The sequence below is a fragment of the Alosa pseudoharengus genome, unplaced genomic scaffold (assembly GCF_046254945.1).
Source record: "Alosa pseudoharengus isolate Yale_2024_CS ecotype anadromous, Long Island Sound unplaced genomic scaffold, YU_APseudo_1.1 YU_APseudo_1.1_scf_16, whole genome shotgun sequence".
NCBI lineage: Eukaryota > Metazoa > Chordata > Actinopteri > Clupeiformes > Clupeidae > Alosa > Alosa pseudoharengus.
Window position 1 is genome coordinate 11,880,959 of NW_027468630.1, and position 16,527 is coordinate 11,897,485.

At 41.0% G+C, this 16,527-nt stretch overlaps 1 protein-coding gene across 1 annotated transcript; it reads left to right on the forward strand.

The window, feature by feature from the left end:
* The first annotated feature begins 9,993 nt into the window (after positions 1-9,993).
* Positions 9,994-15,807, forward strand: bco1 (beta-carotene oxygenase 1). Its single transcript, XM_076288004.1, has 11 exons — positions 9,994-10,054; positions 12,291-12,419; positions 13,277-13,406; positions 13,522-13,669; positions 13,759-13,912; positions 14,226-14,437; positions 14,547-14,810; positions 14,911-15,016; positions 15,157-15,251; positions 15,375-15,486; positions 15,625-15,807. Exons 1-11 carry the CDS (start codon positions 9,994-9,996, stop codon positions 15,777-15,779), a joined length of 1,566 nt encoding a protein of 521 aa, XP_076144119.1. The 3' UTR covers positions 15,780-15,807.
* The last annotated feature ends 720 nt before the right edge of the window (positions 15,808-16,527 follow it).

A 16,527-nucleotide genomic window follows, 5' to 3' on the forward strand; every position in this document is an offset into this window, starting at 1 on the left:
ACCTGAAAGCGGTACAATCTCGTAAAGATTCCCTGACGCATTAGGCTTTAGGGTGGCGTAGTCAGGCTACTGTGATTGGCCCATTGGCCCTTCCTATGTATCACCTTGTTACATTTTGGCGTAAGTCGGCAGGACACAAGAGACATGAATTCCAGGTATGTTAATTTGTTGGCAGATTGTTTTTGTGTTTCTTTTGCTTTTTATTTCTAAGACAAGACAGCAGCCGGCCAGGAGATTATGGATCTGGAGAGCTCTACCGACCAGCCTTCCTGTGGACCTCTCTTACCATCCTCAGGCTCTCTGGAAGTCTTTGGTGCCTCCTCTGGACCAACCCTGTGCGGACTGAGTTGCAGGAGGAAGCCTCCGTAGCGACCACTGGTGTGGCATTGGCCTACTAGTTGGCAGGGATGTGACATGGACAGCGGCAGTCAGACCACCGGGTCTCCACTGAGTTCTGGATAGCGGCGGCCGGACTGCCGGGTCTCCACTGAGTTCTGGATAGCGGCGGCTGGACTGCCGGGTCTCCACTGTCTTGGATAGCGGTGGCCGGACTGCCGGGTCTCCTGTGTTCTGGATAGCGGCGGCCGGACTGCCGGGTCTCCTGTGTTCTGGATAGCGGCGGCCGGACTGCCGGGTCTCCACTGTGTCCTGGATAGCGGCGGCCGGACTGCCGGGTCTCCTGGGCTCTGGATAGCGGCGGCCGGACTGCCGGGTCTCCACTGTGTCCTGGATAGCGGCGGCCGGACTGCCGGGTCTCCACTGTGTTCTGGATAGCGGGGTTGGACTGCCGGGTCTCCAAGTATTTGGTTTTAATGCCAATAGTTATGTTTTAATGTTTTTAGCTTCTGAGCTCTGTATATTGGGGACCTTATATGTACTTTTACTTGTTTCCCTGTTAGTCCACTGGGTCCCCTCTGTATCAGGGTTGGGTCCACTGGCCAGGTGTTCTGTGCCCCGTTAAGGGGTTTTGACGTGCCCAATTAAGGTGTCCCCATGTTTTAATTTTGTTCTGTGCCTTAGCTCCCTGGTTTTAGACCGGGGACAGTTTGTGGTTGGCTTGTCGTCGGGGCGACGACAATTAATGGGGGGGTGGATTGTAGCAGGTAGACCTTCTCTGCCTGCTATTTACCATAGCACCTGCAGGTGCTAATGAAGGGGGCGGGGCATATAATCAATCTGGCACCAGTGGAGTGCTACTTAAGAGGGGCAGTAGTAATGTAGACTCCACTGGTGTACCCCCTGTCTGTGCTACCGTCAGGTATGCTGTATCCCCATAAACATTTGTTTTTTTATGTTATGTATATTGTGGTGTTCATTGTTTAATCTTCTGTGTTCTGTTCTTTTAGGCAGCACGGTCATGCTGATGGGGAACATGGGTCGTGCTGCTGTCTTGTCTTGTCTCTTTGCTTTGGTTATTTTGTGTTTGGTTTTTGTGTTGCCTGTCTTGTCCTTTTGTTTGTAACTTTTATGTTTATTTAGTAGGGAGGTGGCTCTGAGGGGGGCTAGTCTAAGCACACGTGTGGTGTGGTTTTGTGTATTGCTTATCGCTTTGCGGTGTGCCTTTGCTGTGTAACAGGTGAGCCTTTCTTGATGCTTGCATGTAAAATATTGGTGTGGACATCCATAGTTGCCACCCTCAGATCCCCACTGCCCAACCTTTTGTCTTAATAAATATTGTTTTCCTGGAATTCGTGTCTCCACTGTGTAGTTACGAACCTGAAAGCGGTACAATCTCGTAAAGATTCCCTGACGCATTAGGCTTTAGGGTGGCGTAGTCAGGCTACTGTGATTGGCCCATTGGCCCTTCCTATGTATCACCTTGTTACACAGGCAAAAAGACACACACGCGCGCACGCACACACACACACACACCATTACCCCCACACACACACTCACAAGCAATGTGAGGGGAAAATGACAAAGAGGGACCTTAACCTTTGATTTGATACTTGTGTTTCTGTATGATTTCACACTTTTGAATGGACTCTTCTGTGTTTAGCCTAGCTCGTGATGTTCCGTATAATTGATACTTCTAATGCAGTGTGAATTCACTCTTTCTGTTTGACACTAATCTAGTTCTTAAAGTTCTTATTAGTTCTTATTATTTGATACTTCTGTTTCAATAACTAATGGTCCGATGGCAAATCATGTGTTGTATGACGTTAGAAACGTTCTTAATGTCCTTGATTCTTAAATAACCCATTGTATTGACCAAGTCATGTGTGCAGAGAGGGTGTAATGATACAATGAGATTATGATACTGTGTGAGGTATAAATGTGTGTGTGAGAAAACAACTGATTGTCTCTTGGGTGCACAGACTTTGTCTCTGTATCCTGATAGCCTGATGCTTATGAGACCTCTCTGCGCAGAGATTTAATAAACTACTAACAAGAAAGACAAACCTTATTTCAGACTCAGTTTTTACAGACCAAATTGACAAGCGTATTTTATTTTTGCGGAGAGAATAATAATGCTTTATTTGTATAGCACCTTGTCATACACAGAGTGCAGCTCAAAGTGCTTTACATTTGGAGCAACACAATAATAGTCAGTCAGTCATTATCAATCACTTTCACTTTTCTTCATTGCTGTGGCCATTTATGATCAGCAACATATCAGAAATATAGAAAATAACATGTAACACAGTTATTAGAGAAGAGTCAGTCATTCCCCTTTGTTGCTGTGGCCGTTTATGATCCAATCAGCAACATATCAGAAATACTATTATACTACTATGGATATATAAGGCTTTGCTGACAAATGCCTAGGCTAACAAATGCTTAGGCCCTGTTGATGCGGACTCCAAGCAGCCAGCCTTAGCTTGAATGTGCAGGACTGAGCAGCGGTCATATTTTCTAGTTATAGCAATGCTATAAGATTTTGGGAACACACATATGTGTGCAATATATTTGTACAATGCTTGAATTTTCCCTGATTTGCTCATTTATAGGGTGTCTTTGTGTGTGTGTGGGGGGGGGGGGGGGGGGGGGTCTCAGTTATCGGGGTTTGAAAAGAAATTGTAAGAATTACTATTCTGCCAAACAATAGTTATTCCAAAATGGTTCTCGCTTTAAATATTGCCTGTAGTTCCTTTTTGTTCTCTGCTGTCAGGGTCGTCTCCTCGACAAAGAAGGTAAACAACGGCTATCAATTATAAGAATGGGTCAGGAGGAGGTCTAGACGAATTGAGATGAGCCATCAGAATCTCATGAACTCAACCATTGTTAGGAAGGATTGCCATGCAAATATAGACAAAAGGTGTTCTCACATTTATTGTTAAAAAGAATTCCACTGCATGCCTAGAGACAAAAGGGCTAGATGGCCCTGCCAATTAGTTGGCAGGAAGTCAAGTATCAGAGACTATTTTGGCAAGGGGACGCCATCTTAGGAAGTAGGTGGCGTCGATAGTAAGTGGGAGTCTCAGTCAATATTGCTTAACCAATCGATACAGGAGGGAGTTACGAACAACAGAGAATGCTGTCGCCCCTAGTAAGAGGGTGTGTATATTAATTAAGTGTGTATATAAGTGTTGGGGATTCATTTTGACGCCGGTGTTTCGAAAAGTTTATTGGGAACCTTATTACTGCTTTGATTGGAATAAAGGATTACTCTTTTTATTACATTTTGATTGGAATAAAGGATTACTTTTATTACATTTTTGGAAGGCCTCCGTTTTTCTTACATTGGCGAGCCACCCACTGCGCAATTTCTGGAAAAAGAGGGGAGGTAAGTACTTGCTACCAAATTTCTACCAGAGATCTGCATGTTAAAATGACCTAATCAGGAGGCATTAGGATAGGAGAGGAAAGCTATCCTAATTGTTTGCTTTGCAAGAAAGGCCAGCAGCGCCTGCATTGCCTTAGGAAGCTGGCCAAGTGTAATGTGGACAAGACCTTGATGACCAGTGGCGGAACAAGTCAGAGCCGGGCCGGGGGCGGGGCACATGACCGGGCCCTTTATTAAACTCATCATAACATAATTTTACAACATAGGCTACACATGCCCGCAACAGCGGGTCTTACAAGCGTCAGCGCCACGGAGAGCAACTAGCCTATGTTTTGAAGTCCATCGAACGTACATGAAGTGTAACCAAGAGAACAACAACAAAAACATTAGGCTACATGACCCCTAATAATAAGACAACAATAATACGCAGCACTATTTGAAGGGCACGACGAGCCTTGCGCTCCGCGAACTCGTCGACGATGCTCTGTGTATGTCCATCTTTGCTCTCTCATTCTCTATGGTGGTTTTTAATGATCTAGAAGGAACGCTCAGAGGTTGCTCAGAGTCAAAAATAAAATTAAGGCGGTGCCAATCACTGAATGCAGAAGTTACTGCTGGGTGGTTGCATTGGCGGAGCGAGGGGTGCGGGGGCTCAAGCCCCGAATCTCTTTTCAAAAGCTCCGAATCTTTTTTTGTATGTGTTTTCTATTTCCAACGATTCTAATTTCTAATTTAACTTCCCCTCGGTTTCTCTGTAAATGTTACAAAATGTAGCCTATTACTGAGCAAATATCCCTTACTTTCAAAGCCCAATATTGACAGATTATCTGATTTCCCACACGATGAGTTTAATGCCAGATCCGAGATGCGGTTTAGCCTACTACGTCATAAACCTGCCCTACTGGAGGAAAGTTCAGAGCGCGCAGTCAGTTTAAACAGCAAGCCGGTAAGAAAAACGATTGTCAAGACATTATGCAATTAGGCTACTGTACCCCGGTATACAAAAATAAACTTCAGAAAGACAGAACGTGTGTTGTACTGTAGGCCTATTCTGTAGTCTGTAGTCTCAATGACCGAATCAGTAGATATACCTGTTGTCAGTTGAGTTCGTTCAATTTATTGTAGGCTGTAGCCTAGGCAAATATGAAACGGAGATGTAACGTGGCTACCGGCGGGATTTTGAACTTGCATGTTTCATGCATTTTAGGGCAAAAAATACCATGGGATTGATGTGTTCTCCATTTGAGGAACGTAATCAATTGCGGACGTGCACAGACAGCTCAGACACAGAGCGCATATATAGGCTACTTTCACTTTCTAGAGCGCATTCATTAGGCAAAAGATGCTTCATACCAAAACAACGATCAAACATTATCAAATGTATCATGATGACGTTGTCACAAAGACTTACTCCAATTAGAAAATCGAAACCAAAATCATGCCTAAGTGTAGGCCTAAGTGTTTTCTCATTGACGCCTGTAGGAGACAATATCGTTGATTTAATTGTGTAAATTTGCACGTCGTAAAGTTCAAGATGAGAGTTAAAATAAAGCCAGTCATACAGCAGAACATTTTATTCAATATTTTACACCTACTAAATCATCAAAGTAAATTTCAAAACTTTACAGCAACCGTAGTCATAACTCCTCCTGACTGGGGCAACCTATCAGCCTAATACGTCCCACTCTGATGAAAATGATTGAAAAGAAACCGTTTGCATGATCTTAGCTCCTCCGGCCTTGTGCCGTGGGAGAGGCCCGTCCCACCTTACCCGGAGGTGGGGGAGGGGCGCCCTCGCACCGGGCCCCTGCGGGTTCCGGGCCGGGGCGTGTCGCACCCTGGCCGCACCCCCTCAAGCTCCGCCCCTGTTGATGACCCTTTTCTATAGGTCCTTCCGTTTTTCTTACAAAATTATTTAAGCTGCCATAGTCTTCCTACTCTTCTCGTTTTCTCCTCAAGCCTATTTGCAACCCACCTCCACCCCATTTCCTCCTCATACATCTGCTTATCAATGTCTAGTTGTTGTCATTGATGTCTGGTCTGTTCTGTACCCCATGGGGGGTTTAATCTTGCTGCTCCCTCTGCCTTAGGCTTTCCGTGTTTGCATGGAAGGGCAGGGAGCTCCCAGAAAAGAGCCATACCGCCAAATGAAACATTATGCATTGCAAATAGTAATTAACTATCTGGACAAAGTGGTCCTGACTGAACTGTCTTTTTTTTTTTTTTGGTGAGAGGAACACTTTGCTGCTATTTTCTTAGGTGTGATGCTTGCCTGATTGCCAATGACGCTATAATTGCTGGATGTATCTGAAATGAGGTTCCGGCTGGGATAAGTCTCTGTTCTCTATAAAGAGGGCAGTCTGAAGTGATGTGGTGGGGAGCAGACGTGGAAGATGGAGCTGGGGGGGGGGGTTCAGCTTGTCTGGCCTAGTGAATGTTAGCAGGGCCCCTTATACATCTGACAGCCTACCTCCAGTATTGCGTTTGTGTAAAAAAAAAGTTTTTTTTTATCAATCTGTATCCGTGTGGATATGGTCTTGGGGTAAATTAGTCCCTCGAGATGACAAAATTGCCGCTGTTAAGTGTATAGGTTAAACCAATACATGGTAGGACTTTGACATTCTGTGCTTGTAGTGCTTGTACTACTCTGAATAACTTTCCACCTTTGTAACCATGATGCCACTGATCAGTTGAGTCTAAAATCTATAGGGCAAGGGCATCTCTTATGACCAGCCTTTGAGAGAGTGTGATTAAAATGCTGTAGGGTAATTCCGCGCAAAACTGTCACATCCATAACGGCAACACAATGCAATGGTATTTAGTTGGTGTTAAAGCCATCTGAATACATTTGTTGTCTTCCCCTTGGATTCACACACATGACAGTGACTGCCCTTTGTGGTCACATTATTGGAAAAGAAAACCAGTAGAACTGGAGGACCAGTAAGCGAACTGAATAAGAATCTTCAGGATCATAACTTTTCCTCAGATGTGTTTGGCTCAATGAGCTGGAAAAGATATCTTCAGCTTCAACACTAACTTGTGGCAATTTTATTTCGTCCACTTAAATGTTTCGAATACTTTACAAGTGGAGTCCCACCATGGCCACAAAGTCAGCTTTCATGGGTTAAAAATTTACTTGAGCCTGTGATAAAATCCTGACCTTCACTATGATGTAACTCATACCATAAAGCTTGAGATGACATTGTACGTACTAGCACTCCTATTCTAATAATAGCATTCTCCGAACTCCGAATTGTCGTTTCATCATACCTAAAGATAATGTTTTGTATGCTGATAATGCAATAGGACTTGTTCCTGCACATATGTTTGCAATTACAGTTTCACTGGGCTACATCATAACAGATTTGAACTCCTTAACCTTGAATAGAACATAGTAATTAACTCTTCCATATCAGCCATGAATAAGCAGCAAATTTAAAGGCTGAACTTGAATTTCAACAAACCAATAAAGTCTCTGTCGGTGAACTATCCAAGTAAAGTGTTACTAGATCTTTGGCAGATGCTTATGTAAACTACTCAAATACATTGCCTATAAAAATATACCCTCTTCTTGGATATTTCCCCTTTTACTGCTTTTATCAATGGAATCTTGATCAATTTTGATTTGGCCTTTTTTTGAGGTACTTTACAAAAATCCACTCTTTAATGTCAAAGTGAAAGCAAATTCATTTTATTAATATTAAGCGATTGCATAAACCCCCCCCCCCCCCCCTCCTTAAAATGACTGACCTAAATCAACAGGGCTGTTCACACCCTTTCCAACCTGACAGAGCTTAAGCAGTTTTGCAAAGAAAAATGGAGTAAAATTGCAGTATCCAGATGTGCAAGCCTAATTGAGATATCCATGGTGCATTGAAGGGTGTGAATATTTATGCAATTGCTTATTTTGTATGGAAGCATATGGGTAGCTTTATTCAAATGAGAATGCAATCTGCAATATGCAATTCAAAAAGACATTACATTATGCAATTGACAATTCATTATGCAATTTAATATTGCAATTTGCAATAATATCCAACAAATTGTATTTTAATCTGCAAAGTGACAATGAAATCCTAAAATCAATTCCAATAATTTTGGTTAAAAAATAGAATAAACATGGATTGAATTGCATTCCATTTTGCCATGGTACTAGTCTCAAAATTCAAATGGCAATTCATTTTGCATTTCAATTTTCAATATTCAGTTTCATCATTTAACTGTCAATTCGTTTTGCAATTTAATATTTAAAGTGCAATGTAGGATTGCATTTTAAAAACATATTTGGCAAAACTGTCAATGCCAGCCTGAAAAGATTTTGGATTATTTTGGGCAAAACGTTTTGCCATCGTTTTGAGGCATTTTATTCAAATGGAAAAGAAATAGATCCCCCCGTGATTGCATTGCACTTCGGTCACGCTTTTTGTGTTGCAAAATTCAAATGGCCATTCTATCTGCCAAACGCATTGCAATCTGTCAAGTCACTCGTCAAGGCGGGAACTAGGCTACGTCACTTCCGTGTTTACGTCTTCCGTGCAGTCTCTGGCCGACAGACCCGGCTGTAGAGTAGCCTACAGTGACAGAGGGGGCATTTGCGGTTTTCAAGGGGGCACATTTTTTTTTTATTGGGGGGGGGGGGGGAGTGTTGGCGGCGCAAACATCATGTCACAGTTGATGAATAATGTTAACCGTGACCGCTAGTAGGCCTAGTGTCCGCGAGACCCACATTCTTACATTATTAAGGCTCTTATGTTGCTGCTGATAACTTTGCCAACCAGCGGCATCTTTAGTAGCACCCCCTCCCCCCAGCAATCACCCCCAGCAATCAGTAGCCTACAAAGAAGCATCATATACAACAATTCAGCGAGATAGATTTGGCCAAACGTGGGCCCAGAGCGACCGCACCCCCGGTCCGCTTGAGGCTAGCCAGACCATGGAGGGGAGTCTCCGTTGTGTGTGTGTGTGTGTGTGTGTGAGAGCAGGGCAAGGAAAGGCTGTGTGAGTCGTAGGTAATGTCATGTATGAAAACTAGTAGGTAATGTCATGTATGAAAACTAGTATTGTTAGGCAATACTATAAGTGCAAGTCCAGGGCAGCTGAGGTGTGGCGATGACATCATCGATACGCAAGCAGGATGTGCGGTTTTGCTGTCTAAACGAACTCAAACGGGCTACGGTTTCAGATTTCTCCACTCTGGGACCAGGTTTCAGAAAAGTGCGGTTTCGGGCAGTGCGTTTACAGGATTCGTTTGGACGCTCGGCCAAGACGAAGCAAAACCTCTGCGTTTAACCTAAAAAGCGTCTCCGTGTGGACAGGCCCTTAGCCTAACTAACGACAATGGACGACAGAGTGGGCGATCTAGCCCTACTTGTCCTGTGAACTCCAAAGAGCTCTGCGATCTCCCTAATAGGAGAGGTAACCCTCTATTCCTTCCAGTGGTATCCACAGAAGGTCTCCCCACCAATCCTACATTGCACTTTAAATATTAAATTGCAAAACGAATTGACAGTTAAATGATGACACTGAATATTGAAAATTGAAATGCAAAATGAATTGCCATTTGAATTTTAAGACTGAAGTACCATGGCAAAATGGAATGCAATCCACGTTTATTCTATTTTTTAACCAAAATTATTGGAATTGATTTTAGGATTTCATTGTCACTTTGCAGATTAAAATACAATTTGTTGGATATTATTGCAAATTGCAATATTAAATTGCATAATGAATTGTCAATTGCATAATGTAATGTATTTTTGAATTGCATATTGCAGATTGCATTCTCATTTGAATAAAGCTACTCATATGCTTCCATAATTTTGTATTATATACTTTTAATTAATTAACATTACTTTGTTATAATCTGCTTTCACTTTGACATAGGGTATTTTTGTAAATTATTGTAAAAAAAAAAAGGCCAAATTAAATTTATCAAGATTCCATTCATAAAAACAGTAAAAGGGAAAATATCCAAGAGGAGGGGAATACTTTTTATAGGCACTGCATGTTATGTATGTATGTACACGGCAGCCAGTTAAACATTGAATAGGCCACTATGATTTCTCTATCAGCAAGCAATTAAAAGCAAGATAACTAAAGATAGCTGCCAGGTTTCTAAGAAGTGTGATGGTTTATAGTTGTTAGTAGAATAGAGGTATTGTGGGGTGGGGTTAAACCTTTCACAAGTCTTCATAAACGTCTGTCACTGCATGTGAATGTAAAATAATTCTTTCAAGACAGCTTGGCTCTGACATCCTGAAAGGAAAATGTACATTTACGATCAAAACAAAGAAGAGAATCCTGAGCCAGTTGAAGCAGATATCACTGGTAAGTTTTTTTTTTTTTTTTTTTTTTTTGGTGTGTGTGTGTGTGGGGCAGAGGAGGCTCCTTCATTGAGGAAAGGGAGGAACACCCTCCTTAAAATTTCAGAGAAAAATAAAAAATATATAAAGTGAATTACTATTCTGATAAATTACTGTTAATATATTACTATTTGAACACTTTAAATGAACAAAATCGTTCCCCTAGGTCAAAATGCCAACAGCACCCCCTATCGCAATTAAACATTACTGTATGGAGGAGCTTCCCACCTCAAGCCTCTCATTGAAGTCCATTATAAACGCCTCGGACTCGCGAAATCGAGGAGAGGGTAAAAAAGTGGACAAGGGAGGTAGCTCATACAGTACAGTAATTTTCAATTGCGATAGGGGGTGCTGTTTTTAGCGGCAACGGTGAACTAAAGACCAGGTAGCTGCTCTGCAAGCAAGAACGTTATCTGCAGTCATACAACTAAGAATCTTGTGTTGAACGGAAAGCTTGTTTTTTTGCTCCTGAAATAAACAATACAATGGAATCAGAGGACAAAGTCCATCTTTTATACATTCAAATACAGTGCAAGTTAGGATCAAAGCAGGAAGACCAGATCCAAAAATGAAGGATGGTAGGCCTAAGGCTAGTGTAGGCTACTGAATGCTACGTAGGCTAGTATGACTAACTGGTAACGTTAGCACAGGTCTGTCACGTGGACAGTTCAGGGATTTGGTGATAAAAACATTTTCGGATAGTTATGCGTTGTTATAATCATCCAAGTTATGCCTCAACTAAACAATTGTTAAATGATGTTCTTGTTGTTAATATGCTCTTGTTTTCATCGTTCTAACTGTATCTTTGGATGGTTACATTGTTAATGAACGTTTAATGACGTCTTCAATAACATTTGCCTTTCGAGTATAAATTCCCACAGCTATTACAACCTGTCTTTAAATAATAGCAATTTGGCTTTAAAAACATTAGCATGTTACAAATAACCACTTTTAAGGTCTATTTTTAATGGTCAATAGTTACATGGTTTTATAAAACAAGTGTCTATTTTTAGTATTATAGACTTTTTTGCAAATGTATTACATTGAGCAAAACCTCCAGACTTTTCATAATTTTGCACATCAGGAAAACAGTGTTTCAGAACTAGACCTACATATCTTCCCTGACTTCCCAGACCTAAATTTACATTTATTTACATTTACATTTATTAATTTAGCACTATTATCCAAAGTGACTTGTGTATTTAAATTATATTACAAAGTCTAGTTTGGGGTTAAGTGCCTTGCTCAATGCACAATGGTGGAAGCCAAGAATTGAACCCACAACTTTTCTGGCTACTGCATGCTAGCCTAGCTCCTTAGGTCAGCCAAATTGTGTCACCAAATTGTAAATGTTAAAAACAAAGTCTTATATTGCTAGCCTAAACATAACATTTTTTTTTTGGATACTGTTGAGTTGCATGTTACCAGACAGTATGTTTAATGGGTACAGATGTATCATAACAGAGGTAGAAATGCATGTTAAATGTATTACAATTTGATCCTTAAGGAAAGATTCACAAGTTCCGTGGACCATAAAATAATTTTGAGAATGTCAAGTATTTTAAGAATAGTTAATAAATTAATTTATAGAGGAGGACTGCATAACTCTAGCCTGGTCCTACTAGACTCTCGTACATTTCATAATGTACAGAGTCTGGCCACTTTCCATTGCCAAGCGTTAACTTCCTTGAAGGCGAGTACTCTGTTGACTTTTAAAACTATTGGATCTGCCCAGAGCCACTCTGGATCTTCCATAACTAATCGCTAACGTTTAGTCATGACGTATCGACCTCACAACCTCAACGTCATCGTTCTTAGCCACCCCCTCTGTTCGCTGATAAAATTTGGCCTGAGAAAACCCATGAATATACCGAAATCCCAGACGATGTACTGAAGGAAAATGAAAATTGAGCAGAAGTACGTAGGAGGGCGGAGTTAGGCTAGCATAACTCTGGCTTGCTGACTGTATCTCTACAAAGAAAAAAGTTATCATTGTGAAGAGTAGGAGACATTTTCTTGACCTAAAGCTTATTTATATCTGGGCCTACATGCTCAAATTAGAGATACAACAAATTACTTAAACTTGACATCACAGCAAGTCATCTCAATCTGTTTTCATTCACTGCCAGATTTTGGCCAAGATATTTGTAGCGACTCTTTCTGTAAGTTTGAGACACAACGTTGTTCATTTCTGCTTGCAGGAACTCTTCCAGACTGGCTTCAAGGCACTTTGGTGCGTATTGGTCCAGGTATATTCTCTGTGGGTGAGACGTCCTACAACCACTGGTTTGATGGAATGGCCTTAATGCACAGCTTTACAATTAAAGATGGTGAGGGATGCTTCCTCATGTACACTTGTTTGGACCGAATACATGATTGAGGAGTTTATTATGACCGCCGTGCGAAGCTTTTTTTTTTCTTCCGGATTTTTAATATATATTTTTTTTCAGTGATTTTGTGTCAATGATTCCCGGGACACAGAAAAAGGGGGAACACGAAACTTGGTAGCCCCACAAGGATGACACGGAACCATTGTTTTTCGTTTTGATCCGTCCACACACACGCACTCATGAACACACGCAAAAACACGCACATGAAGATACACACACACACAAACAAAAACTCACACACAGATATTACATTACATTTGGCTGACGCATGTTTAGCCAAAGCGATTTAAATATGTCAACTATATTACAAGGGATTACATTGTCCCCGGAGCAACTTGGGGTTAAGTGCCTTGCTCAAGGGCACAACGGTAGAAGCTGGTAATTGAACCGACAACTTTCAGGCTACTGCATGCTAGCCCAGTTCCTTAACTGCTACACTACCACCGATATGCACATATGAGCAAACACACATGCACACACACATTTACATATACATTTACATACACAAAAGTTGCAAGAGTAGAGGGTGGAGCTGGAGATGGAGACAAATTGACAAGCGTGTTTTAGAATGTGCAGGACTGAGCGGCGGTCATATTTTCTAGTTATAGCAATGCTATAAGATTTTGTGAACACACATATTTGTGCAATATATTTGTACAATGCTTAAATTTTCCCTGATTTGCAAATTTTGCACATTTGCACATTTATAGGGTTTTTTTGTGTGTTGTGTGTGCGTGTGGAATTTATTTCAATTGCGGTATTACAACTTCAAGTGACAAGCTGATACATATGTTTAGGTGGAGTGAGTCACCGAAGCAGGTATCTCCGTGGGGACACCTATAAAGCCAACATGGAGGCCAAGAGAATCGTCGTATCTGAGATGGGCACAATGGCTTACCCGGACCCTAGAAAAAACATATTTTCCAAGTAAGTAACTGCTGTATCTAGTAATAGCCTCTTGTTGGGATTCAGGACATATTATCTTGCTAAAAGTACATGGTCTGTCTATCTGTATGTAAAAATGAACATTTTTAATACACAGGTTCATTACCTTCCTCAACCATGCCGTCCCAGACTTTACAGATAACTGTGGAGCGAATATAATACAATATGGGAAGGATTTTTATGCCACCTCTGAAACCAACTACATCAGAAAAATTAATCCAGAGACCCTGGAAACTCTGGATAAGGTAGCTAAGCCACTGGTCTGACCTACCCCACTGATCTCTCACATGACACGTTTTGGTCAATCATTACTCTTACTCTTACTGCCTTTCAGGTGGACTACCTCAAATACCTTCCTTTGAACGTGGTGTCCTCCCATCCACATTATGATAAAGAGGGAAATGCCTACAACATGGGCACATCAATTGCTGATAAGGCCAAGACCAAGTACACAATATTCAAGGTTCCAGCAGGGACTAATGCAGAGGGTAGGTGTTTGGATTGGATGGAGTCACATGAGTTGTGAGTCATATTGAACCAACTCCAGTATAAATTGAACCAACTATAATTTGTAATTCCAGACAGTATCATTTGAATTATTTTTTTTAATAGTCCTGACAGACAAGCCAACAGATTTGTGACACTGTTTGACCACAAGTTTGACCACATTGCTCTATACAAGCATCAAATATAGTAGGCTAGTCACAGAGCACATAATCATCTGCAGTGATGCATCATGCATCATTCCAATATGAGCGGACTCTTTTTGTGACAAAATGATTCCCACTGACTTTTTTACAGATACCACTCCTGTCCTGAAGAACATGGAAGCCGTCTGCTCAATTCCCTGCCGTTCCCTTCTCAGCCCCAGCTATCACCATAGCTTTGGCATGACTGACAACTACTTTGTTTTCATCGAGCAGCCCTACAAACTCGACATCCTTAAGATGGCTACAGCTTATATGCGCGGAGTTAACTGGTCTAGCTGCCTGAAATTTCATCCAGAGGAAAATGTAAGTGATATCAGATTTATGATTAGGCTATAATTCAAATTCAGTATCTTGACAGACATGTAACAGGGACACCTGCTGCAATATCTCATTTTCGCCCATTTTTCCCCAGACTCTGATTCATCTTATTGACAGAAAAACAAAGAAAGAGGTGCTGACTAAGTACTACACTGGTGCTACGGTTGTCTACCATCATGTGAATGCATTTGAAGATGACGGCCATGTGGTGTTTGATGTGATTGCCTATGATGATAACAGTCTGTATGACATGTTCTACCTTGATGAGTTGAAACAAAGAATGGACCCAGGGTCATCCTCCAACAAACATTACAGTTCACCAAAATGCAAGAGGTTTGTTCTACCACTCACTGACAAGGTACGTTGCCTGGCTGTTCGGTAATAGCCCTACTTATAATATCGACAATTATGTAGTCAAACATTGCTTATCATTTACAAAACATTTCTGTTGATGTCAGGAGTCTGAAGTAGGAGAGGACTTAGTGAAGCTGAAATACACTACAGCCAGTGCTGTGAAAGAGAAAGATGGAAAGTTGCTCTGCCAACCAGAGGTTCTATGTGGAGGTAAATCCTCTTTAAGTCTGCTTTCTGTAAATATATACTATATTAATGCTTTTGCTCAAATGCTCGTCAACATTTTGTCTCATAGGACAGAAACTGGGTTCTGTTTTCAGCTTTTTCTTGTTTCCTAAAAATCCATGTAGGTGTAGAACTACCCAGGATAAATTATGATTACAATGGCAAGAAGCACAGATTTGTCTACTTGACCGGAGTGGAGATGTCAGCGGTCGCCACAAAGGTTGGATCCCTCCCATTGTATCATGCCACTATGAATAATAAATTCATAGCTGTAATTTATAAACATATTTTAAATGTAATAAATAATATTACCACAATTGATTATGTATATACATCACAACAGATTGTTAAGCTTGATGTTGAGACAAAGAAAGTGCAAGAATGGACTGCAGAAAACTTCTGGCCATCTGAGGCTGTCTTCATAGCCAGACCAAATGCAGTTGAAGAAGATGATGGTAAGTCATGATGTGTAGACCAAATAAAACCCTGGACATGGAGTTACAGTTATTGTATAGTTTTCAATATCAATACACTTGAACATGTGTATAACCCTTGTAATGCTTTTCTTTTCTTCTGCTTTTCTTTTCTTGTAGGTGTGGTCCTAACATCTGTGATAAATACAGTGGAGGGTGAACAAGGATTTTTACTTGTCCTTGATGCAAAGACTTTGAAAGAAATAGCTAGGGCCCGAGTACAAGCACAGCTGCACATGGACATGCATGGACGCTTCATTCCACAGGGCAGTTAAATTCAGTGTCAAGAGTATGCATTTTTGCTAGGACTATTATGGATGAATTATTTTCGTCAGTTTCTAGATGTGAAATGAAAGACTGTGATACACCACTTTTGCATATTTTACTTGTGTCTGTCAATATGTAGGCTAATCATTATAAATGTAATGATTATGAGCTATTTATAAAATGCCACACTAAGAGTCTAAATCTCAAGAGTTTCTGGTGTTTCTGGTCAGAAAACCAAATATTTTTTGAGTACATGATGCACAGGGACTACACTATTATGAGTAGGCTACACAAGGACTGCCCTTACATCTTATTGTGAAGCTGTCTCACTCAATAGTCTGAAAGTATCTTAGTTTACATGTTGACGGTTTATAAGTGATATACCACCACTGGTTCAGCGGTGTCTTACTTAGAGTGTTTAGGCTTATGGAATCAAATCCTTTTTATACAGTATGTCAGTCATGGACTGTATGTTAAGTGGTTGGACCTTCAATGCCAATTTTTTTTTATTGACAGATTTTCTTTTCAACATTTCAGCATTTTAACATGCATTTTCCCAGCATTTTGCGGTGAATTTTTTAACAATTATATCTGTCATATGCAAGTCTATGTAGCTCTCTGTCTTTGTTACCCAAACAACAGCCCACAACAAGAAATGTTACAATGTCTACCATCATGTGAATGCATTTGAAGATGACGGCCATGTGGTGTTTGATGTGATTGCCTATGATGATACAATAAAACTAGAAATCCTGG

What these genes read in the sequence shown, in the direction of transcription:
- bco1 (XM_076288004.1), top strand. Translation starts at nt 9,994, where the DNA reads ATGTACATTTACGATCAAAACAAAGAAGAGAATCCTGAGCCAGTTGAA. An exon ending in AATTTCATCCAGAGGAAAAT is followed by an intron (nt 14,438 to 14,546) that starts GTAAGTGATATC and finishes ATTTTTCCCCAG; the next exon opens with ACTCTGATTCATCTTATTGA. An exon ending in TTCTACCACTCACTGACAAG is followed by an intron (nt 14,811 to 14,910) that starts GTACGTTGCCTG and finishes TGTTGATGTCAG; the next exon opens with GAGTCTGAAGTAGGAGAGGA.